The sequence below is a fragment of the Lampetra planeri genome, chromosome 14 (genome assembly GCF_965212315.1).
Source record: "Lampetra planeri chromosome 14, kcLamPlan1.2.h2, whole genome shotgun sequence".
NCBI classification, from domain to species: domain Eukaryota; kingdom Metazoa; phylum Chordata; class Hyperoartia; order Petromyzontiformes; family Petromyzontidae; genus Lampetra; species Lampetra planeri.
Window position 1 is genome coordinate 230,732 of NC_136120.1, and position 26,829 is coordinate 257,560.

At 46.1% G+C, this 26,829-nt stretch overlaps 1 protein-coding gene across 2 annotated transcripts in view; it reads left to right on the forward strand.

Moving 5' to 3' along the window:
• LOC144722270 (uncharacterized) overlaps window positions 1-25,241 on the forward strand; it is a 53,719-nt gene extending 28,478 nt beyond the window's left edge. Inside the window, exons 7-16 of one of the 2 annotated variants that reach the window (XM_078600363.1) lie at window positions 2,531-2,626; window positions 6,318-6,431; window positions 8,782-8,934; window positions 10,997-11,154; window positions 11,998-12,124; window positions 14,035-14,218; window positions 15,173-15,348; window positions 15,925-17,232; window positions 19,848-22,838; window positions 23,317-25,241. In XM_078600363.1, coding sequence (XP_078456489.1) covers window positions 2,531-2,626; window positions 6,318-6,431; window positions 8,782-8,934; window positions 10,997-11,154; window positions 11,998-12,124; window positions 14,035-14,218; window positions 15,173-15,348; window positions 15,925-17,232; window positions 19,848-22,838; window positions 23,317-24,150 — 6,141 coding nt within the window. In that variant the 3' untranslated portion in view covers window positions 24,151-25,241. The remainder of the gene's footprint in view (window positions 1-2,530; window positions 2,627-6,317; window positions 6,432-8,781; window positions 8,935-10,996; window positions 11,155-11,997; window positions 12,125-14,034; window positions 14,219-15,172; window positions 15,349-15,924; window positions 17,233-19,847; window positions 22,839-23,316) is intronic. The other variant, XM_078600364.1, reaches the window with a different exon arrangement.
• The last annotated feature ends 1,588 nt before the right edge of the window (window positions 25,242-26,829 follow it).

Here is a 26,829-nt window from a genome sequence, read left to right on the forward strand (position 1 = left end):
TAGGAACGCGTCGGCCCCCGGCTGCGCCATGTCTTGGTGAGCCGCCTCGGGCTCAACGACTTCAGCAGTGTCCTCCTCCGGTACTCTGGCTCGAGCTGTCTGACGTGTTTCCATGTCCGTAGTACTTCTGACACCAGATGAAGTACCGGTGAAGACGCTGGACACCCAGGTTGAGGCACACGTATATTTATTTTCAGCTTATCGGTACAGGACAACACTAGAGGGGGTAGCGGCCCCCTCACCCGGATACTGGGGATACCCCCTAGCTAATCTCACCTATCCCCAAGTCCTCCTCTAACGAGCTAGGGGAGGCTAACTGGCCCGACACTGGTGAGTCGGGCTACGGTCTCCGGAGTCCCAGGGTCTAACCCTGGTTCACGGAACCACGCCTCTGGCTCGCTCCTCTGCAGCCCTGACAAGGGCGGCGTTGAGGGGAGTCCAGGGCTCTAGCTAGAGGATCTTCACTCTTCCTCCTTCGTTCCCAGACTGAGCCCCGAGCTCTCTTTGTCCTCCCCCTTTATACCCCCCAACAGGATCACAACCCCCCAGGCTGCCTGATGCGGACGTCGCTGCGGGCACCCCCCCCGTGTACTCCCGTAACTCCGCCCACTGTGTTTGTTACCCATTGGATCGTATGCACTTACAGCCCTCCCGTAACAGCCCTACACAACTACTGAAAGGTGTAGATCGCGTACATGTTAACCCATACAGTTCACTCGCATTCATCTACAGGGAACTTGAGTTTTCAAGTCCATACGGCGTACAGCCGTGTCAATACGGGCAAAAAATATATATTTGTTTGTGTTTCTCCCTTGTGATGGGACTTTGTAGGATGTACATTGATATTTATAAGGGTATGGGGTGACCAATAAGGTCTGAATTGGTCTGTAATAAGGTAGGACACTGGTAAGGGGTTGACAGGTTTGAGATAGCAATGTGCAACAAAAGTATCGGTGACGATACCACAATGAAGTTTCTCCCTGCATCATTCGTTTAATGAACTGCAATACATTAACGGAACCCCCCTTAGGATAGAGTACAGGAGTAATAATAATGACAGATCTTTGTAAATCCGTGACTAGATGAAGGCTTGCCCCACTCTGTGTCGGTCATGGCGGTTGTTTGGTTTCTGTCACCATGTTGGTCAGTGGGGATTAAATTCAAACCATTCAACTAAACTATTTTTATTTAACCAGGTAAGGCCCACTGAGCTATGTAGCTCTTTTTAAGAAGCAACCTGGCCACAAATGATAGCTCAACGAAGTGGCTTATCACGTGGAAATTTACAGCAGCCAAATACTCTAACTGCAGGTTGATTCTAAATGCGGAGGGAAGAACCGAAGGACCCAGAGAAAAATCCACGCGACCATAGGGAAAGAGACACGCAAACTACAAATTGTCATGCAGGCGTCAGGGTCAGGATCAAACCCACGAACTCCTGTATACCAGGCGAGATAGTTAACATCTCGGCACTGTGGATTAGCGGAGGGACAACCCAGAATCGGTTTAGATGTAACTCGCCACGAACATTAATCATGGATGGGAAGTCCACTTGGATCTCGGGGATCACAAAGCATGGTGCTAACCACTGTACCACGACTCATCTACATAACAGTGTTAGTGGTGTACAATATGAGTACCTCCAGGCTGAGATTGATCGCTTGGAATGAAATTTGCAGGATTGACGTGTAAACCTCCACAACCACAGTACAACATCATATATCCAAATGTCACGTATACGCTCTGAACAATTATCTGGCACACCCAGTACAGTATTTGTGCACGGTGCAACTGTCATTTCATATAAATACTCTGACCTTTCCATGCACATTCGTCTGTCCTTAATCTCGCGTACATTCACTCACTTCTAAAGTAGAGTCGAGCAGTTTCTCACGTTAAAAGCAGTTTGCTCTTTATTTCTGTCCAGTAACCTATTGTGCGTAGTTTAATAAGCATTTTTCATCGATGTTAGCATATCCAAAACTTTTTTACATATCTGCCTATACCTCAGTCCGTCGGCAGTCGGATAACCCAACATGGAGTCCGATATTTCGAAGCCACTGGAGCTTATATACTCTCAAATCTATATTGAAAACTAATTTCTTTTGAACTGTTTTTTTTGCGTGTTTTGTTTGTTGTCCTCCCGCACACCTCCGATTAGCACGGATGGGCTACATGCAGCGCGAAAGAAGTTCAACGCACATGCGTCAATGTGCACTGCCGTTTTACCTTAACCCGTCACCGAGAGGTGACGTGAGTGCATCAACGCTGCTCTGCGTGAATTTAGGGCATGGAGTTCCACGTAAAAACTGCACCGCAGTGAGTGGGCTGTGAAGTCGTCTGCCTCCTGTCTGGCAAACCCCATCTGTGATAAACATGTCAGCTGCTATGGCATGGAGTTGTGTTGTGTCGTCGTGTGAGGATTGTGCAGAATTACCCCACCCCCCCCACACCGTGGATCCGCTACTAACGACTGCTCGCCTGCGGTGGCACGCTACCACTGTGACCCGCTTGACCTGTGCCCTCCCAGGCCCTCCTGGCGGTGCTGCAGGTGCAGTGGGGCTGGGTGCTGCAGCTATGCCTCTGCGTGGGGAAGCATCTCCTGGAGAACACCGCTTACTTTCAGGTGGCGCATTGCACCAGGGCACTTCCACGTGTGTTTCCTCTTACGCAGGAGGGCGTTGATTCGATCCCGACCCAGACGACGCCTGTTGTATTTTTTGGGTTTGTGTGTTCTCTCTTTCCCCGTGGTTGCGTGGAATTTCCTCCCGGTTTTTCGCAACCACGTTTCGAATCAATGTGCGTTTCGAGTATTTGGCTGCGATAAATTTCCACGTGATAAGCCACTTCTTCACTGAACTATCATTTGTGGTCAGGACGCTTTTCAAAATAGAGCTATACAGTTCAGTAGGCCTTACCTGCTAAAATAAAACTTGTTTAGTTTAAGTTTAGTTTACTAACGATTTTTGTAATCACAAAGTATAATCACGACTCCAAGAGAGAGCACCAGACCAAATATGCAATGTAAGACTCGGTCCGTGTCTGTGTAGAGTCACTCACAGAGATATATACACACGTTAAATATTGTCCACGTCTGCCCAAAGTTGCAGGAAGTACCGTGCAGCCAGGATTGGTTTCGTGAGATGTAACTCCAACCCATTCATGGTTTTGTACCATCCGTTTTACACTCACCGGACCGTCATCATCGTTTCTCCGCAACAGCCATCGATTATTCATAGAAGCGTGAAAAGGCTGCTTACTTTGACTTTGAAAGTCAGCGAATTAGGGCCATAATTCAGATGGCAATAAATTGTCCACCTTTCCGAATGAGAAAGGAAATGCTCATAAAATACTCTAGTGTCTCTCAGACAAAACGAACTCCTTCTTTCACGTTGGGATAGCGATGGTGCATTCAGTCTCAAGCGTGTGTCAAAGCTATGGCAATTGTATTTAAGTCGCATCTTTTTTAAACATAAGAGAAATGCCCTCAAAATGACACCCCATGTATATATAATATTATTAGGATGCTTTTTCAAGTTTGCTTAATGTTAAATTATTTAAACTTTTTTTTATTCTATCAGGTAAGGCCCACTGAACTCTACAGCTCTTTTTAAGATGCGACCTCGCCAGAAAAGATAGTTCAACAAAGTGGCTTATTACATGGAAATGTATAGCACACAAATACTCTAAACATATGTTTCGTAAATGTGGAGGGAAAAACCGGAGGACCCAGGGAAAAATCTATGCCACCACGGGGAGAACAGGAAAACACCAAATATACAGGCATCAGGGTCAGGATCGAACTCACGACATCCTATATGCCAAGCGAGGTAGTCAATATCTCACCACGACGGCGAGATGTTGGAACTGCTCACGGGCAACGTGACACAATTGCTCCCTTATTTATTCATATAAAGAGATAATTACCAGTTCAAAAAAACATGTAATGTAATAAGCATTGGCCAAACATCGCATTGTGCTCGTACTCATGTTTGATTCGCTGTGGCGTTCGCGTGCCTCGTTCGATGTTGTCAAGCATTTTGTGACCTGAAGCATTTTGTGATGTGCAGCATTTAGAGATGCAAGTTTCATGAATGACGATTTGTAAAATAAATTGATTACAGTAGAACCCCTCTTAACGACCACCCCTGTTCACGACTAATAGCTTAACGATGGGCCTCCATAGAGCCCAACGTATAGTGAATAGTAGTGTAGTGTTTAGTAGTGTAGAGTAGAACCCCTCTTAACGACCACCCCTGTTGTTCTCCATATAGCCCAATGTGTTCGCTTACCGACGATTCCCCTGTTAACGATGGACTGTTGTAGGTACAGTAAATATTAATTAATCCATCAATTAACCATGTTTATTTTTATATTATGTGTGTCTAATGTTGTTCGTATATTTATGTATTAATATCCGTTGTTTAAATATTATTAAGTACGTTTCTTTGGGTGAAAAAGGGTAACTCTCCATGCTATCGGAACGAATTAAGCCTTTACCGTGTATTTCCTATACTCGCTTAACGACCAAATCGCTTAACGACCGGTTTTGTGGAAGCAATTACCATCGTTAAGAGGGGTTCTACTGTACTTAAGAAAAAAATACCTGCAAATTACTCATTTGGGATCCTACGTAACAACATAGCTCCCTGCCGTACTGTGAACACACAGCAGGACCCTCCCGAAACAATCTTGAGGATTTACTGGGTAAACGCGCACAATAATAATATCAATGACGAATCTAAAATTGCAAAGGTGCTTTAGTCGATAAGCACAATGCATGGATCAATGGCAGCTGCCGTCTGCAGAATGTGACAGACTGCTTGAGGCTCTGAAGGGAGGCACAAGCTCCGCTGGAAATCTGATGGGGATTTGCAAAACATCGTGGATTATGCAGCTAGGCACAAAACAATGCATCTGCTCATTGATTAAAACCTATCATTGTGCTCGCGATGCACGCGTTGAATTGTGCCATGCAAAAACGGCATTTACAATTCGTACCAATGATTTTGGCAGTGGTGCTTGTAGTCCAATGGAGTGAACAAAGCTATATAAGTGAGACAGAAAAAACGAGAAACAATGACACAGTAAACATTAGATAAGCACAATGATAAATTTATACATTTAATAGTGGGCTCATTGTTACGTGTATATATTACATTCGTTACAAAATGTAAAATCCGTGAAATATCCAAAATTGTATTTAGATATCCATACTTTTTCATACGGAAGCCATCTCGAATACCTATATGAGTATCATTCGTTCTCAATGTAATTACAGATTACATTACAACATTGGTATGTTGGCTTTGAATCTTTCACAGTGGGCCTAAGTCTGAGTTATGATAACAAAGATTTGAATCTACACTTTGCACCGACTTTGATAACAAGAATAAAAAAAGCTACAGATGTTGGCGGGACAGATGAAGGGTTCAAATTGTCAGTATCGACCCCGACACAAACTGTCTCGGCCTGTCCAGTTGTTTTGAATCAACCACACTGCCCTGCATATGTCGTGTGGAACTAAACAGCTCGGGGCACAGTCCCACGTGAAGGACTCAGCCACGGGTCACCAATGGGCTCCGATGTACTCTTTACGTGCTTCGTAGAAATGGCATTTCAAAAATTCGTCGCGTGTTGATCGAAGCGCAGCGGTCGATGTGTTATGACGGCGGATGAACGAAGACGTTGGTTAAAATCGACGCATCCGCTCCCGATGCACGCATCGAATTTTGTGTACGAGAGAATCAATCGTTATTTTTCGTAACGAATTATATGAAATGCACGTGCGAATATTACATGTACACAAATGGAGTAAATACAGTGGTAAAAACAAGGCAGGACATCATGAGTATCAAATTACAACGACTCTAATAATTTATTTCATTACTTTGGGGGTGGGCAAATAAGTACATGCCTCTACATTATAGTAAACAGAGTAATACTTTATAATGAAATAATGTTCAGTCATTTGTCAAGCCGGTGCTGGATGAAGGCCTCTTCACGCCTTTGAGTCGTGGGGATTATTTGGCCATACTCCACCATGCTAGTCAATGCAGTTAGGGGAGGGGGAGGCCCAAGATAGTGCCGGTATCATTCGAATCAGATGTTAGCCTCATCTGGGAATTAAACTCATGCCACCAAGTTTAATAATTGTGTGCAATCCCCTGTTCTACAATAGAAAGTGTTATTTATCCTGCAATGCAACGATATTAGTCAAATCTATCTTTCATATATATTTTTTACGAGAAATATCATTGAGGAATAAAAAAACAATAACCCCGATGCGCTCTCAATAAAACCTCTTCGAATTTCAGTTTTTCAGAGACGCGCAGGATGCCGAACGTCAGCTTCTGGAGCTGCACGGTCTGATGCAGAAGCAACGTGCCAACTCGCTCGCTGATTACAGAGACGTCAAGAAAACTTCGAAGGTGCGCCCATTACCTTACGCAAGACCCACTGAGACTCCCTTGGATGGAGTCGTTGGGGTGGCTGCTATTAAAATAACGTCAATAATATTCGGCCTACTTTCAATTCACTGCTGGATGAAGGCCTCCAAATGCTGTGGGGGGTGATTGAACCGTACTTCACCGTGCTGGTCAGCGCGTGCTTGGTGAAGGGAGAAGGCCCACGATGAGTTCAGATATCGCTTGCTGCTGCCGATGTTCATCACGGCCGGGAATTGAACTTTGGTGGCTGGGTTCATTCCAAGGCCGTAATTATGATATATTACAATATATATTGAGGGGGACACATCCCCCCCAATATTCAAATATGCTCAAAATTTCCCCCCCCCCATATCGAATCTGTCGTAAAAGGTGACATGACCATGTGCAGAGTTGTTTTTAGTTTTTTACGATGGCTCTAATGGAGTGGGGGGTCGAGTTATCGTCGGTCGAGTGGATGCCTCGCGGGGTGTTTTTCGGAAAATTAAAAAAACCTTCGCAGAGGTCTTATTTCCCGATTAATTTTCATATGATGCTACGAACACAATAGCTCCGATAAATAAAAGCCAGACGTACAAATTTCCTGAGGCACGTCTGTTGAGGAGGTACGGGGTGGGCGAGGAGGAGGAAGGGGGGGGCGAGATGGCGGTGTGCCGCACATTTTTTTTGGCAAACTCGCGTGTATTCTGTGCCGTGCGTACACTCACAGGCCGGCGGGGATTTCCACGCACGGCTGGAATAAACGTCCGCACGCACGCACACTTCAACCCACATTAAAATGTGTGCCCGCTGATTCCTTCTGTGTGCAATGCGCCCCTGCTTGTGTAATGCTTGAGACGCCCCTGGCCTGCTTTTTTGGCAAGTGCTGTTCGAGTGACGCCTATTTGAAGTAGTTGTTCACTGCTCATGGCGCTCCGCCTCCTGTTAAACGCTAATTTAAGAGAGGGTGGCGGTTTGGGGGGTTTGCTCATTCTCATTATCATCATCAGCTATGATCTATCCACTGGTAGATGAACGCCGTGGCAACCCGGGCCTCATCAGATGTGCTTCTGCGGCTGTCTGGAACGCTCTTCCTTCGGATATTAGGAAGCCACTGGAGCGATGCACTTTTACATCATCTCCATTGACAAACTCATTTCTTTAGAACTAATTTTTGTGCTTATTTTATTGACCTGCCCCCTGTACCTCCGATTAACACGGTTGGCTACATATGGTGCGAAAGAAGTTCAACGTACGTACAGGAACAGGCATGTCTCGCGAGCTCTTGCACACAAGCTTGTCTCACTGCTCCATATGCGTGGCGAATGTCCATCTGGGCATGTTCGCTCCTTTTGGCCACCACTCAGTTGTTAGTCTCGACCACTAGCTCTCATCCCCCCTACCAATGTGGCCTGCCTTAGCCCACTTACTTTTATAAGAAGATTTAATTTGCTGTCACTAACTTGTGTTTGTTCTCTTGTCCATGTCTTTCTCTTCCTGTCTCTCTCGATGTAATTCCAAGCATGCACCGCTCCATGCTTCTTAGCACACCTTCCAAAATATGTTATGTTTTCTTGCTAATGGCCATAAAACCATGTGCTTCTCACGACCGCTGCTGACATGCAATAGGTTCTGCGACGCTTCCCAACATGCGTTTGTCCGTGGAAGTATTACCATGAGCGATAATTATTAATAACATTACGCTTCAAGCCACTTCGATGGTATGACACCGCATGCAATCGTGTCATTGTGCGACGTCACAGCACGCGTAATGACCTAATCGAGACAGGAGGCGAGGCACATGCATGGCGTGTAACGTCATCATCCTCAGCCAAATAATCTTTTTTAATATCACAGGTTTTTTTCGTCAAGTTTGGAAAAACCTGTTGTCATATTGCTCAGTTTTCGCGTGCATAATTTCCTCACAGCAACTCAATTATTCACTAAAGTTTCATTAAGATTGGATAAGCTTTATGAGAGCCGCCCACCCCTCGCTACAGATGGACATAAAGGAAGACGTGGACAGAGCTACCCCATTGTGTGCATTCAATCTTTATTGGAAAGCGTTTAAAAAAAGCCTTGCCCCTATACTCCTGTACACTCCTCACGTAATCTCTCCTATTATTCTCCATCTTTCTGCCCATCTATCCTGCCTCTCCCTCTCTCTCGCTCTCTCTAGATCACACCCCCGGGGTAATCGCTGTGCTCATGCATGTGGGCTGTACATTGATCACTCACTCGGAAGGATGTGTGCCCCTTGTTGTTTGTGCTCTCTGCATTTTTCGTCAAAAATATAAACGGTGCCTTTCCAAAACCCCCTTGCCGATACTGCACTTTTAACCGAGGGCCCTTGTAGGTAATCCTGGAGCGGCTGGAGGAGGTGGAGGCGGCCGTGGGAAACCTCTCCCGCAAGTCCACGCAGATCGTGCAGCTCAAGCCACGCCGCCCCGACCACGCCGTCGCTGCCCCCCTACCCATCAAGGCCATCTGCGATTACAAGCAGGACGGGGTGAGCCACCGCGGGGCCCGTCCGGTGCTCGCGCTCCGGTTGGGGCGCCGTGCTATGAACTCGCTCACAGCCAACATTGGTGGCAGATATCTTAACCGGTCGTGGGCCTCCCTTTGGTCGACTCGGCCTTAAATGAGTACCTCTGAGCGGTGTGTGAACATCAGCACCGGGGAGACTAAGTTGGCCGGGCATGGTGCTGGCCACCCCACCCCTTTGTGTGCCCTGTCGGCCTTTATAGGTGCTCGCTAACTTTCCCTAACAGTCTGTTCAAGGCTAGATGAGGCATCTTTGTACGTACTGCTTCTCAACTTTTTTGTCGTGTGTGTTTTATTACAATGGGCTTATTTCACTTTCTGATCTATGTAATATTTTATTATCGTGAGCGACTGTTTTTTTTGGCTACCAATGCTATGGACACGGTACCACATCAGTAGTCTCAGAGTTATAGATCTACATGCAGCGTACAGGCATTTTTGGTGTTAAACAAACACGTTTCCATCGAGAGCACTCGCATATAGAGAACTTGTGTTATAAAGACGTAATTATTGTAAAGCTGAGATAATCAAGTGACGTTTTATTTTTCAAAATTATTCTTTTGAAGTATATTGCCAAAAATAAGGGGATGTGTCATGGAGAAACTGTCAAACTCTTTCTGCAGTAAAATTCTACATGATAAGTGGGCCTCGACAAACTTTGCCTGCTTGCCTTGTGAGAAAAACAAACTAAAAATCATCATTGAAACTTATTGACGGTAAATACAACCGCAACACCCGTCAGAATAAGTGACCACCTTCAGCGTCACACCTACATTAATTAGCTTTGGTTATGTTGAGGAATCTTGCACACTCAATGCTAATTTTAAAACTAACACGTTGCTTTACAGTAGCATTGATTTCATGCCAGTGTTCCTTTGGGTTAACACCTTTAAAGTTTGCCATATTGCGGTTTACTTCTTTGGGAAAACATACAAATCTTCAGGGTTTTTATTTTTTATTTAAACCAGATTTTGAGCTTCGCTTTTAACATGAGTTTATGCATGCAATTTGCTAAGTAAACGTTTAAGTGTAACCGTAAGCCTAGGACTAATTAATCAATGACATTCCGCAGAAAATATATATTTTTTATTATGGATAAGTTACAGATTCAAAATATTGGTATTTAAGTCATGATGTGTTTGCAATGTAAGATGTGAATTGAGACCATGGCCCACCCTTGCAAATGAGATGTTCCATCTCAAGGGATTATCCGGATGAAATATTTAAATATATAAAAAGTAAAATACATAAAAAATAGCATACAATACATAATTCAATTCATAGCTGTACAGTATATGATAATATCAGGTTATGATCATTTATGGATCAATGCTTATTTAATGTACTGTGTTTGTAAGACCTGCTTTATGTAAACAGATATAAAAATTTTGCAAGGTTGTTTTTTGTCGTTCCAATTTTAGCAAATTTCTTTCCTGCATTTCAGTTAAGAATCAGGATGACACTGTTTGACATTAAGTCCGTATAGAAGTCAGTGGGACACATCATTGACGTGAAAGGAAGAGACCTTGTAGTGCGCACAGTCGGCTGTAATGACGTACACTCACATCTGATGCCTGCACAGACAATCACATTTATTGGCATTTTTTTACCCTTTTATCTGGCAACAAAACTGACACCTTTTTTACAAGGAGTCATGTTTGCATTGACCACAATACCTGCGGTCGGAATGCAAACCAAAAACACAACTCTGATAATGTATGCACTGTCCTTGAAATTGATTGGTCCACACCCAAGACAGCTTTCCTTAGAGCCTAGTCTCACATGGTGTTGGGCCAGATGACGCCAAAAGGCGCACAACTCAAAGACAATGCACCATCAGAGTATGAGAGCTCAGGGTAAGCATTTACACCATTAGAACCTCCTTTGCCAGTAGCAATTATTCACCTCTTGTGGCAAAACTGCAACGTCGGCCAAAGTGGCAGAAATCTTTTCTTTTTTCCCCTAAAAAAATGTTTCTCGTAAAAAAAGAGTCTCCTCATGAACGAGGATCGTTCTTGCCCACTCAGGTGTGCGTGTGCCAGAAGGACCAGGCGTACTTCCTCCAGGACAACTCACGGCGAGTGTGCTGGCGCGTGTTCCTGCCGGGCGGAACGCAAGCCACCGTGCCCTCCGTATGCTACATCATCCTGCCTCCCAACGGGGAGGCTATCGCTGCCTCGGAGAGGTAGTCGAGGCCGCCCCGGTCGATGTGCTCTCGGGTTGTGTTGTTGTTGTCCTTAGCCACTGCCACATAGCCCCCAGCCCCCCCAAAGACAAAGACCCCCCGTGTAGCCTGTAACAGACTGTTGGGGCAAGTGCTGTTAGCGAGCACCGACGAAGGCCGGCACAGCACACGAGGGGGTGGGTGGCCAGCACCACGCCCGGCCGCCTTTGTCTCCCTTGTGACGATGTTTACACATCGCAGATAATCGTCACTGGTGTTGACCATGAGAGGGAATCGAACCCGGGTCGCTGGGTTCGTAGTGCAGCGTAGCGCTCACCGCTACCCCCCCCGCCTCTGCCACACACACCCCCCCGTTTCATGGTTGAACCTCAGTAGTGCTTGGATGCGTGACCACCATCCACAGCAAGCTGTTATAGGCTGCGCGTTGCTCGCTTTCAGATGCGCTCCTGCGGTCGTCTGGAATGCTCTTCCTTCTGACATTAGGAAGCCAGTGGAGCTGTGCACTTTTAAATCATCTAGATTGAAAATTAATTTCTTTAGAATTGCTTTTTGTGTGAAGTTTGTTGTTCTTCCCTCGCACCTCCGACTCTCACAGTTGGCTACATACGGTGCGAAAGAAGTTCAACATAAGTACATATTTACGGGTAGCCAGGGGTCACGGGGAAATCATTACAAACCTCAAGAAAATGTCCACATCATTGGCGTGGGGAGTGTGGACCTGACATAGTTTGTTGTCCTTCCCCGCACCTCTGATTGGCACGGTTGGCTACGTATGGTGCGAAAGAGGTTCATCATACAAACATACATGTGCGGGCTGTCCTTGCGTTTGCCTTACGCTGGCAGGCTGCAGGAGATGCTGAATGACGTGCGGAGGCTGTGGAGGCAGGTGCATGCGGACATGGAGGCTGCGCTGCTCTGGCACACGCTGCGAGAGGAGGTCACCACCGTGCACACGTGGACACTCACAGTGGTGCGTAAAAACCAAGATCCCCCCATATAGCCGAAACAGATTGTTGGGGCAAGTGTTGTTAGTGATCACCTATGAAGCCCGGAATGGTACATGAGGCGGTGGGGTGGCCAGCACCACGCGCGAGTGACTATCTTTACACACCGCACTAGGTACTCATTTGAGTCAGAGTCGTCCTAGGGGAGGCTCAAGACCGATTCAGATATTCGTCACCGATGTTGGCCATGAGCGGGAACCGAAATCGGGCCGCCGGGTTCGTAACGCAGCACTAACCGCTGCACCACCGCTCCCCGCCAACATTCCGCGTCGGTTCACCTACGCTCGGCCAGGCGACCGCGGAAAAGGCAACCGCAGGAATCCACGCATACATGCGTTGGTCGCATACCGTCTAGGTCAGCGATTGTCAATCTTTTTTCCATTCCGTGGCACGCACTTGGGAGCTTAGCTCGATCTTTGCAGCTGCTCTCCTTTGCTGTCTTTTTTTATATCAAAATGAGCAAGGCTTATGAGAAGAGGATGTGTGGAAAAAATGGTTCGATGCTGCATAATTCAAAATACGAGTGTGCTGTGATGATGGTGCGATGGGTATGTTTATTATAATGCTTATGAGAAGATGAGAAACAAGTGATTACGTGTTGCTTGATTAATATTTTAGTGTGGTGTGATGATGTGTGATGTGTAGACACTTTGGAGTGGTTCTGCTATGAAAGCAGCCTGGCTCCAAATGGTAGCTCAGTGAAGTGGATTATCATTTGTAAAATGTATAATCATTTGAAAATTATAATAAAAAAAATAACAGCAATGTGTGCTGGGAATCTCCCGAAAGTTGCTGCTCAATATTACCATCAGATTGATTGTTTTATGTTTGCTATGAAGGGACTGGGTTGTAGGGAGACCAAGTGGGCTTTACCTGATGGAAATAAAAGTTTGGTTTTATTTGTATCTTTTTAGTGATTTGTTTACCTTTCCTATACTTTTCACTCCTCTCGTGTTTTTCTATTGTTGTAGCATTCTGACCGGCCCGGCTGGACATAGAGCTTCAAAGCTCATCAGATTCCTCCAGTATCAACGCATATTCTGATTCTGAAGTTCAACCAAACCTGGTGGCGTAGGCGGAAGGTTTTATTGGGTTGGAAGTGCTGGGGACATCAAGTGGTGACATATCTTATGCTGTTAAAACGATGTGTCTCAGATGCTTTATCATTGTGCTCTAATCTTATGAGAACACATTATTTCCCTGTCACTTAATGCCTTCAGTTGCAGAAGAGAGCAGAATACCGGTCCCCATTGGAACTAAACATTGTCATTAAATATAGAGTTATTGCATGCACTCAATACATATTTTGTTGTATTTTCCGCACGTAATTAACTATTTTAAATGGATGTCAATTACCTGCAAATGGTATGCTCATTTTCCATTTAGGCTCATGCAGTGGCCAAAACGTGACTAAAAAGAAAATAATACCAACACAATGGCACAAAAATGAGAGAGAGAGAAAAGAGAGGAGATTCTTGATTTGAAATGTGAGCCCAAATTATGACAATTCACCAGATGGCTGGGGTATCATCATCTCCCCAGTATTTACAACATGTGAACTGCAGTGTTTCCAGCTTAGACATTTTTAGACTATATCTGCCGACTTGTTGGGCTTTTCCCAAGCGTCAACACTTAGACAAAGCCTCACATTGGGTGAATGTCTGGTGCGAAGACGTTTTACAGCTGCAGCAGTGAGTGCAGGTTTGCATTGTAGATCCTCTGTGCGTTTCATGGCTGGTTGTCTCGTGACACTATTGATGGCCTTGGATGGTTCACTTGGCGACATGCAGTGACTCTCCGAGGTTTGCTCGGTGCCCTCTCCGCTTCGAGGAGTTGGCAAATGCTGACGGACGGTCCCTCCACCCCCGTCTCCCAGTTCAAGAGGATGAAGGAGGAGGAGCACATGAGCGTGATGAGCAACTTGCAGGAGCACTACGAGGAGTTCCAGGGCACCCAGAGCACTTGCGAGATCCTGGGCGACGAAAACTACGCTCACATGGAGGCCAACGTGTGGGCCACGCAACAGCACTACAAGAACCTCCTCAAGGCCATCGGGCAAGGTACAGCAAATCGCTTTGTTTCTGTTAACACGTAGGCATTCACGACCGATATTATGATTCGCTATTATATTTTTGGGGTGTGAGTATAATGTCAATTAGAGTTTTCGGCCTATTTTCGCCACCAGTAGGTCCACCTTGCTCATAATCAGAATCTTGATCAGAATCTTTATTTAGACTGCAGGGGGAATCCGATGAGCTATGGAGCTCTTTGTTCACAGATGTCCAGTTTGGGTTGCGGGTCAGCAAGTTGGGGTATTGTTAAGCAATTTAACCATGCAAATTGTAACCAATCAATCTGTAATTAAGTTAAATTTTTAATCCCGGTTCACCTGCATGGCTGACATCACGGCACCTAACTAATCACCCAGGTACTGAAGCTTGGTTCACTCGAGACATGAACTTTTGCTAAACCTGATGATGATGCTGGTTCTAATGTCAATATAAAATTCGTACAGTGCATAATTGTCGAGTTATATTTGCTTTTCAACGGAACCGGTTTGCTAAAAAAACATCAGGGTGTCAAACTTGATTTGGTTGGCTGTGTCGGCTGATGGATGGTGCATAGCCCTCATTCACATGATATACCCACAGGATCGGAACCCCCCACCCTCCTCCTCCCTCCTAAACCCCCCCCCCAAAAACCTAATTATGAATGAGTTAATCGATAACGTGGCCACCCAAAGAAAATTCAAGGTGATTTCTCACTCAGGGGGGAGCCCACTTTCTCCCCTGCTTTAAACCCAGATGCGTAACTTTGGGAATGGCACTTTCTGTACCCCTCCTCCCACCTCGTGCTGAAGTTTTGTGCTCTGTACCAGGCTCCTACAATACAAATATATACATACATTTTTTTCAAATTTATTTCTCACTCGTATGAAGATCACCTTGATATTTCCCCCCCTCCCCGCTTAGTCATTGCCATGGGCATTTATTTTCTGCGCGGTTCTGCGACAGCCTATACGCCCCCTCCGGCCCGGGCGAGGGCGAGGAAGCCCTCTGAGGTAAGCGTGGAGCTGCGGGGAGACGGCGTCTCTCCTCACCCTCTGCCCCGCGACGGAGGAGAAGGCGACCCAACACGCCACGGGGCCTCACAAGCCGCGGCAAGCCATCTTTACGGCAACCCCCCGACTGTTCGTTTTAAATGTCACTGTGTGTTGTTGTTGTATACGCACGTGTGTTGAACTTTCTTTCGCACCGTGTGTAGCCAGCCATGGCCGTCGGAGGTGCGGAAAAAATCGTGAAGGGAGGAGTTGCGCTGTGATTGTCGGTTGAGCATCTGCAAAGTCAATGAACATTTAAAAGATGAATTTGTATATTTATCATGACAATCTAGTCAATTGTGTTGACAGCAAATAATAGTAGGATGTGGATGCTGTGTATAAAGGTTAAGGTGCAGCTCACGAGAGGAGCTGTAGAGAGCCTATCTCGGGGGTGCTTTAGCCTACTCTTCCACATTGAGCAGACATCTTGGAAGGGGTGGGAGTACCCACACTTTACCCCATTACACGCAACCTGTCGATCGACTAACTGTGGTGTACAGTAATGTCATATTATATTAGTCTTCTTTATTTTATGTTAATATATATTTACATGTAATTGATTCGCTATTCCTCATGGCTATATATTATATCACAACTAACATGCCATTACATTGGCTGCTAATAATAATAATATTGCTCATTGTATTTTCCTGTTTGTATTTGCAGAGTCTTACAGGAAATGATGAGAACCATGATGTAACAAAGGAAGATGTAGTTGACATCACACCCCAAAAGTCTTTAGCCAGGGCACTTCAGGAAGATGTCATAATCTCTGTTGAGGTGAGCCAAGAGCAGGCTCGACCAGCTGTAACCCAACTAATCGCGTCCCAACGCGGCGGAGACACCAGCGGCACACCGACGGACGAGCCAGGATATGAGCTGTGTCACGTCCAAGCAAAAACGGTCACAGAGGAGCAGCAAGTGATAACAATGACCCAGGAGCTCCACAGCAGCAGCATGGTCGTAACGAAGAGTGCAGCGCAGATCCAGGAGGAAAGCTACAAGAACGCAGAGATCACGGCCCACATCGAGAAGCTGAAAGCTGAGATGGCTAAGCTGTTTGGGGACAAAGCAAACATGGAGGAGGAGATGAGTCAGCTGAGAAGAGTCGCCGCGGAGACGGAGAGGTTGAAGCGGCGCGCTGAGGAGGAGGCAGTACGCCAGAGGATGCTGGCGGAGCGTGCCATGCAGGAGAAGCGCGGGGCGGAGGAGAAAGTGCTCACTCTGGCCCGAGCAGAGAAGGAAGCGGCAGCGTTGTACCAGTCGGCAATGAGCGAGGTGGAGAAGCTGAGGCTGAAAGCGGAGGAGGCGCTGGGTCTCAAGCAGCAAGCGGAGAAAGAAGCCCATCGGCTCTCCAGGCTCAGAAAGGAGGCCATGGAAATCAAGCAAATGAGTTGGCAGCACCGGGAAGAGAGTGCCGCCGGCGATTTGTCCGGTCGATGTGTCAGGGCGGCGCAGGTGCGCCTGGAGAATGTGAACATCATCATGTCGCAGGTAGACGAGGCCAAGGTGGAAGCGGACCGACAGACGGCCCGGTACCAGCGGCAGCTGGACGAGGTGCATCGGCTGAAGGCTCTGGCGGAAGGAGAAGCGGCGGCGAGGGCCCGGGCCCAGGCCGAGGCGGAGTCTCTGCGGCACGAGGCGGAGAGGGCGGCTCAGCAGCGGGGCGAGGCAGAGACGCGGGCCCTGCACCTGCGGGAGTGTGCGGAGCGAGAGATGGAGCGGCAGCGCGCGGTGCTGGAGGAGACGGCGGCGCAGAGGGAGGGCGCCGAGCGGGAGCTGGCTGGGTTCAGGGCCCTGCTGCGGGAGATGCGGGGCCAGCAGCTGCAGCTCGCCGGGGAGAAGGAGGAGCTCCGGGCGGAGGTCAGGGACGTCACGCTCAAGAAGGAGAAGGTGGAAGCTGAACTGCAGACGCTCAGGGCGCAGATGCTGGAAATGCAGAGGGGCAGCTCTGCAAGCGAAAGCCAGCAGCAGGTTTTTTTAAATTATTATTTTTTGTCTTGGTCGTTGAATTGCTCATTTATGGAAGGGAGGAATTCCTTGGGAAGGAAAATTAAGTTTGGATTGATTTTCCATTTATGGGGCAAGACCTGTTTTGTATGATTCTGTTCAAACATTCAGTTGCATTTTTTTCTTTCTCTCCATAAATGAGGTTTAATTTTTTTTAGAAGAGAACATATTTTTTTTGTAATGTATTAACCCAAAATTTAATTACAAAAACTTTATTGAAATCTAAAAATGCCTTATCCATTTCATTGCATACTTCGTTTAACAATAACATCATTAGTGATGCTGACGCCAGGGATTTGTCCTTGGAGTGCACGCAATGTCTTTCTGAAACGTACAGCTCACCGCTGCATTACTTTGTCGCATTAGGCTGCTCACCTTGGGCTCCTGGGGTCACTTGACACAATGCTCCTTTTTGCTGCCTTTCATCTGAGGCTAAAATATTTTTTTCTCTTCCGTTTTTTTGTGTTTTTACATATATATGTTTGCGGTTTTTATCTATATTTACACACATTGTCAACTTTAGGGACTGTTAATGGTTTGTTGTCGTATGTATGTTGAACTTCTTTCGCACCGTATGTATCTAACCGTGCTAATCGGAGGTGCGGGGGAAGAACAAGAATATAAATACAAAAAGCAGTGAAAAAGAATGTATTTTCAATCTAAATTTAAAAGTGCATAGCTCCAGTGGCTTCGTAATAACGGAAGGTAGAGCATTCCAGACGGCCGCAGAAGCACAAATAAAGGCACACAATGCAGTGACCGTCTTTGTTCGATGGTTGAAAAAGGGTTAGGAATTTCTATATAAAAGCACATTCCTATATTTACACACATTGTCAACTTTAGTGACCGTTCATGCATCGTTGTTGTTGCCTGATCATTTTGTATTATTTCTTCACTGTAAATGCCAGACAATTCATTTCAAGCAGCGCAGATTCTTCCCTCGGCCTTTCGTGATTCTGCAAAAACTGAAATGTGTGGTGAAGCATGCATGGACAGTCTGTGGCTCGCAGAAACTGAAGGCTTTCTTAGCCATTTCATTTTATGGGTCTGCAAACATTTCCTTAATGTACTACGAATGCTTTGTTATTTATTTCCATTGACATTTTCCCTTTCTCTTCCCCTTTGTTGTTGCTTGCTCGCCACGCTGGGCATTGTGTGCAGATGATTATATTAAAGTCGATTCTGCAAGCGCACACGCCTGTAACAGCATATATGAAACATGCCTGAAGTGTAAATTGCGCAAAGCTATTTTAGTTGTGCTGCGTACAAACCATTTGATGTGTTCAAGAAGAGGTGAAATTGTTTTCGAGATATCTAAAATTCACATTGCACAGAAGTGCAGTGGTTGTACTTTACAACACAAATTTTAATAGCCCGTTATAAATAAATGGATCCTCCCATGATGTAGTGGTTAATACCCTGGAATTTCAATCCAGAGGTCACCGATTCGATCTCATGGCATGGCAGTTGAAAGAATCGCCAAGTTAAAAAGAAAAATCACGGCCCCTCGCCTCTTGTCCAACCATCAGTTTCTAAATGGGTACACCACAGTTAGTTGATTCAGAATCAGAATATTTATTTATACTGGAGGCATCTGGTGAGCTATAAAGCTCTTTTTCACAGATATCTAGTCAGGGCGGGTAAGGAACATGAACAAACAATACAATACCAAGTACAAGAAAGATAAACAAATCGCCCAAACACATACAGATAAAACTAAACCATCCCCATCCTACCAGACAATTCCCATTGAGGTATTCACTTATTTTTCAAAAGCGTGTGGTGGGTTAAAATGTGGGTACTTAAACATCTTCCTAGACGTCTGATGAGCATGGAAGAGTCGGCCAAAGTGCCCTCCAGAGGGCGTCTCTACAGCTCCCTCGAGCAGAGGCTCTTCCGCTAGTAACGGTGCGAGCAAGAAACTGCAGGGCTGCATCCTCAAGCTCAATAAGTAAATATTAATGCTCTTGCAAAGAAGGGGGTCAAAGTCAAACTAACTTTGGGATGATGCAATTTAGTGTAATCATTACAAGGTCTTGTGCGTGCGTGTGTTTGCATGTGTACGCAGCGGTCAGCGCGCTGTGCTACGGACCCGGCAACCCGGGTCGGATTCCCGCTCATGGCCAACACCAGTGACAATTATCTGAACCGGTCCTAGGCCTCCTCTAGGTCGACTCAGCCTAGAAAAATAGTACCTGGTGCGATGTCTAAACATTGCTACTGGGGAGACAAAGACGGCCGGGCGTGGTGCTGGCCACCCACCCCTCGTGTGCTGTGCTGGCCTTCATAGGTGCACCCTAACTGCACTTGCCCCAAGTCTGTTAAAGACTATACGGCGGTCTTTGTATTTACGCACCACTGTGAGTGTCCACGTGTGCACGGTGGTGACCCTCACAGCGTGTGCCAGAGCAGCGCAGCCTCCGTGTCCGCATGCACCTGCCTCCACACCCTCCACAGCCTCCGCAAGCCATTCAGCATCTCCTGCAGCCTGCCAGCGTGCGCCAATTGTAGTCCATTACTTGTGATTGGAATATTGTATTGGTGAAAACTGATAATGTAATTGTTGTATTTTTACGCAGGAAACTCGGTATGGAGTCACCAAATGGGCAAGAGCAATACCAACTCAAGACCTTGAAGATGAACAAGAATTATCGTCCAAAGATGATCCTGACACTGAAAGCTCTACACTTAGCCATGCTTTTAATACCAAATTCATTCCCCATGAGAACAATGTGGACACTGGAAGTTTAAAAAAGCAAGATGACATTCCTCCGGTGGTGAATCATCATCAGATTGCTGACGACAATTTTGAAGAGGCTGGTGCAAATAGTGAAACATCCGATTTAGTTATTAAGCAACGGAGCCATGCTGTTCATTGTGGTGACATCTCACAACCGAGCCAAGGTGAGCAGTTAACAGAAACAACTCAGGAAGAGAATATCTATGTTTCGGCCTTTGAGGAACGTGTATACGAACCAAAGGTAGAAAAATCTTGCTCAAGCCAGACTGTGGAGGAGAACACTCTTGAAAATAATTCAGAAGAACATGATTCAGAAGCGTCAACTTTGGATGGTCTTATCTCAAAGGTAACTGTGCACGAGGATATTGAGAAGCCAGGTTCAGGGGGTGATATTTCCTTAACATTGGTTGCGGAAGATATCATCTCAAAGCCAAGCTTGGAGGAAGATATTCCGGTAACAAGTGATGAAGAGCCCATCTCAATGTCAGCGCTAAATGACAGCATTTCGACTGTGGAGTTCAGCATAGAGGATATATCAAAATCGGGTATTGAAGAAGATGCTTCAAATGCAGCGGAAGTACAAACAAACTTGGATGTAAGTGAAACTGTTACTGACATATCAATTGAAGACAACACCTCAATACCAACATTTGAAGGAGTCAACCCAACATCAACTGGAAATGAGAGTATTTTAACACATGTCCAAAGTGTTGAAAACTATTTCGAAGAACCAACAACCTCTTTTGATTATGGATTGAATCCAAATGAAGAAGATAGCAGCGATGAATCCCCTCTGGACGATAGCATCTCAGCATCAATTACGGATGGAAATATTACAAAAACACCAGTTGATGAAGTAATTTCACGTCCAGACCAGGGTGAAATCCTGTTAGAATCAAGCTTAACGCCAGAAGAGAATACCTGTGAACCAAGCGTAACTGTGGAAGAGAATGTCACAAACATATTGCTTGAAGTAAGAATATCGAGACGAACAGAGGAAGAAATTATCTCATTGTCAAACCAAGATGTAGAAAACAACAGCACAATACCAACTACTGAGGGTGACATCGTTAAATCGACACTAAACAGTATCGAATTTGATTCAAGCGTGGATGACAACACCTCAGATTCATCCTCGGAAGACACCTCAAACCAATTTGTGAAGGGCGGTTCAACACCAACCGTGGAAGGGAATTTCTCAAACACAAGTCCAGAAGGTGACATCTCGAACCCATTTCTTGAGGAGAACGTCTCAAGTCAATACGTGGAGGAATATATATGGAAACCCACCGTGGGTTCAAAAACATCCAACTCGCGAATGTCTGTCGCAAGAAGCGGTCCAAATGAAATGGTGATTCCTGGTCAAGTGGTTGAGGGGGTCAATGTTACCTATGCTCGTGCAGTTAATGGGTCTGATATGTTGGGAGAGGAAATTTCTGTTCAAAGAATTGCTGAAGCCAAGTTAGACGTTGACCCGAATGAAAACGGTTTTGGCAGTCATAATGAATCGGATGACATTGACGCAGACGTCATCGTTGAAACAAATATTCAGGAGCGTCCTTCCCAGGAAAGAGATGTCGAGGTTGTAGTTGACAGTGTGGAGACAGAGAGATACTACTTCAGCAAATTGCTGTCGCAGGGTGGCGAAAACCAGGAAAATTCATTTAATAACAGAGAGCTGAATGCATTTGAAATAAAAATGGACATTAACAACGCACAGACATCTACCGATGCAGATTCTTCCACTGACTCTCATGGCTACGATGAAGCAATCCCTGAGCAATGGATATCAGTAACAGAAAATAAACTATTCTTGGAGGAAACCGCCTACGTTCCTGGCCAAAGTCTACGATACGTTGAACGCCCGAGAATGTATGTGACGTCAAGTCAGGGTGAACATTACGGCATGGCAACCGACGGTGATTTTTCAGGGCTGAAATACAGGGACGAGTACCATGGGGGGTTTGGTGTGACTGGGGTTGCTCGGCAAATACTACAAGAGTCATCTGTTGCTCCGGATATCAACAAAAGGCAAGTGGTAGTTGAACATGATTGGGTTCAGAGCTCGAGTGAAGCAAGCGAGGAAATGAGAGACGCGGAAGTGACATTGGCCAGCGATAATCTTGTCCCACTATCGTGCAACAGTTACCGACTCCCTCATGTGTTCACCACAGCGGGGCTACATCAGCTGCATCCCGCGACAGAGAGCCAACCCAGTAAGGTGATATTATTTAATAATTCCAAAATGGCATTCAAGGGGTTATACTTTCCTCAGCTGCCTTCTGCAAGAATGAATCACGCCTCCGTTGGTGAATATAAAAACTACAGGGCGGAGAAAATGAGGAAGGAAGCAGAGGCCACTGTGCAAGACGGAAGTTCTTTTACGGAAAGGCCCACGAAAAATACTTTGGTTCATCAAAGCAGGAAAAAAACCAGCATGTTTCAAGGGGACAGCTCACTCGACGATAAGATTAAGTGCATGAAGAGCGAGCTGGAGCTACTGTTGCAGACCGTCAGTGAAACCAGTTCCGCTCGCCTGCAAATACCACCGGCAAATGAGCGAATATACAGAGATGAGTATGACCCTTGTTTTCTAAATTCAGCTGCATCCGGTCATTCATCAACATTTACTCCTGGAGTGGGACTCAACAGCACGATGGATGTCAGCACCAGTTATGCGATCACCCAAGTGCAGGTTGCGTCACTTGAAGATCACTCTGCCAGGCACCGGGACAATGAATGCAGCGCGTGGGATTGCAATGCTCCTGCATTCTCGACAACGTACACAGGCACGCTTGAGAGGACATCTCTCGAAACAAAACCACAGGAGGTAGCGTATTTATTAATTTACTACTCACGTATTGTTCTGCTGTGTTTTAGGGCAATGTCTGTGAGCACATTTGTAATAATACACTAATATGTCCGTATGTATGTTGAACTTCTATCGCTCCGTGCAGAGCCAACCGTGCTTACTTGGTAATGCTTTAGAAGTGTGCAAGATCTTAATATCAAATAGTTGTGCACATACTGCAGTTATGTTTTTGGTGTATTTCCGTGTGTGAATGTGTGCAGAGAATAGTGGCAGAGTGTTGAGTTCCTGGCCATGGAAACAGTCGCAATTATATCTGAGCAGTCCTGGGTCTCCCCAAGGTCAACTCAGACTTAAATGAGGGAGACAAAGGTGGCCAGGCACGGTGCTGGCTACAGCGCCCTATCGTGTCCCGTGCCACTTAAACACGTTCTCCAATGGGTGTTCTTCGTATGTGCAGCATTGAATACCTGCACGGGTATCTCTCTCCTCTTTTCAGGTCACTCTGCAAGGCCTGCGTGCGCCGGTGACGCTCAATGAGCTGATCTCGTCGAAGGTGATCGATCACAAAACGGCGACGCAAATCAAGAGCGGGGCCGTGACAGTCCAGGAGGCCTCGAGGCGGCTGGCGCCGTACCTGCAGGGCAACAAGGTCATCGGTGGCCTCTACATCGAATCGGTCAGGGAGAGGGTGTCCATTTACAACGCCATCCGGCGGCAGATCATCCGGCCCGGTTCGGGCCTCCAGCTGCTCGAAGCTCAGGCCGCCACGGGCTTCATCATCGAGCCCGAGACGCGGCGCAAGCTGAGCGTGGACGAGGCGATGCGCCACGGGGTCATTGGCCCGGAGTTCTACGACAAGCTGCTGTCGGCCGAGCAGGCCGTCACGGGCTACAAGGACCCGATTACCGGAGAGCGCCTTTCGCTCTTCCAGGCCATGCAGCGTGGGATGATCGTGAGGGTGCACGGCCTGCGCCTGCTGGAGGCGCAGGTGGCTACCGGTGGAATCATCGACCCCACGTTCAGTCACCGCCTGCCGCTCGAGGTGGCGTACGCCAGGGGCCTCATCGACAGGGGCATCACGTGTACCCTGGCCGACCTGAGCGATGACAACAAGGGCTTCTTTGACCCCAACACCGACGAGAATCTCACATACACGCAGCTGCAGCACCGCTGCGTCCCGGACCCCGTGGGCGATCTCTTGCTGCTGCCCCTCGTCCCGAAATCTGGCAGCAGGGCAGAGCCGGTGGACCTGCAGTTCGCTCACGGGAGGGTGAAGATATACCGGGACGTGAACAGTTTGTATCGCAAGATCGTGTCTTCGGTGCCGTAGCGAGGGCGGGAGCTGGTGCTGCCCGCGTGTGTAAAACCCAATTGTTGGATACGAAGCAAGCGGTGGCAGCGGCTCATTGTTGCTGCAGCAGCTTCGGGGGGGTGGGGGGGTAGATGGACAGCGACTGGACATCTGTGAAAAAGAGCTTCATGGCTCATCGGATTCCTCCAGTATAAATAAACAATGATCCTGAGAAGGCACCTTGCGCCAGCCGCAAACGTGTCTAGATATGGCTCTGGATGTATATGAAAATAGAGCAAGAGAGGAACGTATTCGTATTTTTCATTAAATAATTTTTCGTGATTTTTTTGGTTGCAGCATCAATAGGTATGTAAGTCAGAAAGCATTCGTTAATTTTATAGAATATTTTTAAACGTTCATTATTTACTTATCCTAAGAGGAAAGGGATCCACCTGGCTGCCACGTATAAACTAGAACTTGCATAGAATGTGGACTTTTTAAAGCCATTATAAATACACACGTTCTATGTCTAACCCAATTTTAAAGGTTTACCTATTAGTTGTAAATATTTAAAATAGTCTACCAATATCTAATCATTAATTATTTTAAGGCTATATTTGAGCGAACTTGGTTGTATTAGGCACCGCAGGTGCCTACAGCTATTTGCATAAATAATGAGAAAGTATAACATTATACAACTTATAGTTTCCCTCTAGATTTTGGATTTGCGAGTTCGTTCTGGTTGGACTTTTATGCTATTTTTCTTGACCTATAGCTCGGTTGTATACCCATAAAACCAGCAGTGGCGGTACAATCGACTAATAAGTTACCTGTTGCAACAACACCTTTGGAACCAGCCCTATAATGTCGTCCTTTACACTGTTATATTTGCCAAAGAGTCATTTATAAGTCATGTCTGTATTAACACAACTTTGCCTTAATTCTTTGCATGTACCAAAAAATATCTACAAAAGCACTTGACCTTTTAAATACTAAATTATACAAATATATAAACAAAAAAGCACAATATGCATGTAAACACAGCTGCATTTTGGTGTTGCTTTTCTCTTTTCAGAAGGCATGTCTATGCTCAAAGTTATTAATAAAGATACTCATCTATAAAATGGGAATCTGGTGTCCGTGGTTTATATGTTGCGTGCCATGTATTTTCTTGTAACATACAATTCGTTATACTACCTGTAATAATCATTGCCATACTGATTGTGCCACCTGTAATAATAAAGTTGTGCAATTACAACGTATAAATACTTTCGCCAACAGATCTTGAGGATTATACATATGGACTCAGTTTATTTTGTTTAACCTGGTGAGAACTTAAGTAATCAGAATAGTCTCATTTCTAAGAGTGACCTGGGACATTAATCTGACAGTAGGGGACGATAGTTGCTATGTATAATCCCAAGTACCTGGAATGTGTTACACAGTTCTTGTGTTAAATTTATCGATCATCAGGATTGTATTGTATATAATTCCAAAGGAGTAATTTGCAAGGTGATTTATTATGAATGTCAAGTTGGGACCATGATGATAGTACAGTACACAATGTATCTCTCGTTTCAAACGACATCAGGTGATCTTTAACCCCCACTGTTAGCACACAACAATAACCAGTGCGATCTACCAGATTCAAACTGCAAACCTCTGCAACAAGCTGTAAGCAAGCTAGCATTGGGTCAGGCCACCACCCGGTCATAAAGTATGGTCATTGACTAGAGTGGTGAAGTATCGTCAAATCTCGTGACTGACCCAGTAAGAGGCCTTTGTCCAGTAGTGGATTCACAAAGGGGGTGCAACCATTGGTGCACATTGCTGTACAGGGTGCTTTAAAAACATGTTAACACTTACATGGCACTATCGTTTTTCATGCAAAAAGAAGGGATAATACACTAACAACACATGCCTGGAATCTTCTCCTGTGATCTCCAGAGCCCAGAGGCACATTTCTTGTGGTATTGTTGTAAATTCTCCTAAGTGTTAACATTTTTTTGAAACACCCTGTAACACATTCCTGCGGAGGGAGCTGGTAGGAACGTTGGGTTGCTCGGTCAATGGCCAGGGTCAACGGCGGCGTGGTGTATTCCGCAAATATGGCCGACTGTGAGGACTGGCACAAGCCGGCGTGAGTAGGTCAAACGTTGAGTTTTATAAGGGCACCACGGGGTGACCAGCCCCTCCCCACCTAGCCACACCCCTCTCCAGCCCCACCCTCCCCACCCAGCCCCTCCCCACCCAGCCCCTCCCTGCACGACGGACGGACTGACACAATACTCCCCTGTGGGCTGGTGTAACCAGGAGGTTCCTACCAGTATTATATTTCATGTGAGCCTATGCTTTAGCAAGGCTCGTTTCAATAGGTGGCACCAGAGTGCACTGGCATTTCCACAATGCATTTGCTCGAACAAATTGGCACTGCGATTAAAGTTTAGGGTAATATAATCTTCTCTGTCACACCCAAATAAAAACAATGAAACGTTCAATCCTTTGCTTATCTACTCCTGGATGAAGGCCCTTTCATGCCAAGTTAGCCATGGACAGGGGGTCGAAAAGCAAAACAAGAAGAGATTTTTTTTCGAATTCAGTAACCCCCCCTCTCCTCAAACTATCAAGAGCCGCAATGCACTGTGGGTGAATCCGAGACGATGGTCACTGAATAAATTACGTCACGAAGCAGTCCTTACAGAGCCGCAGGTTGCCGAC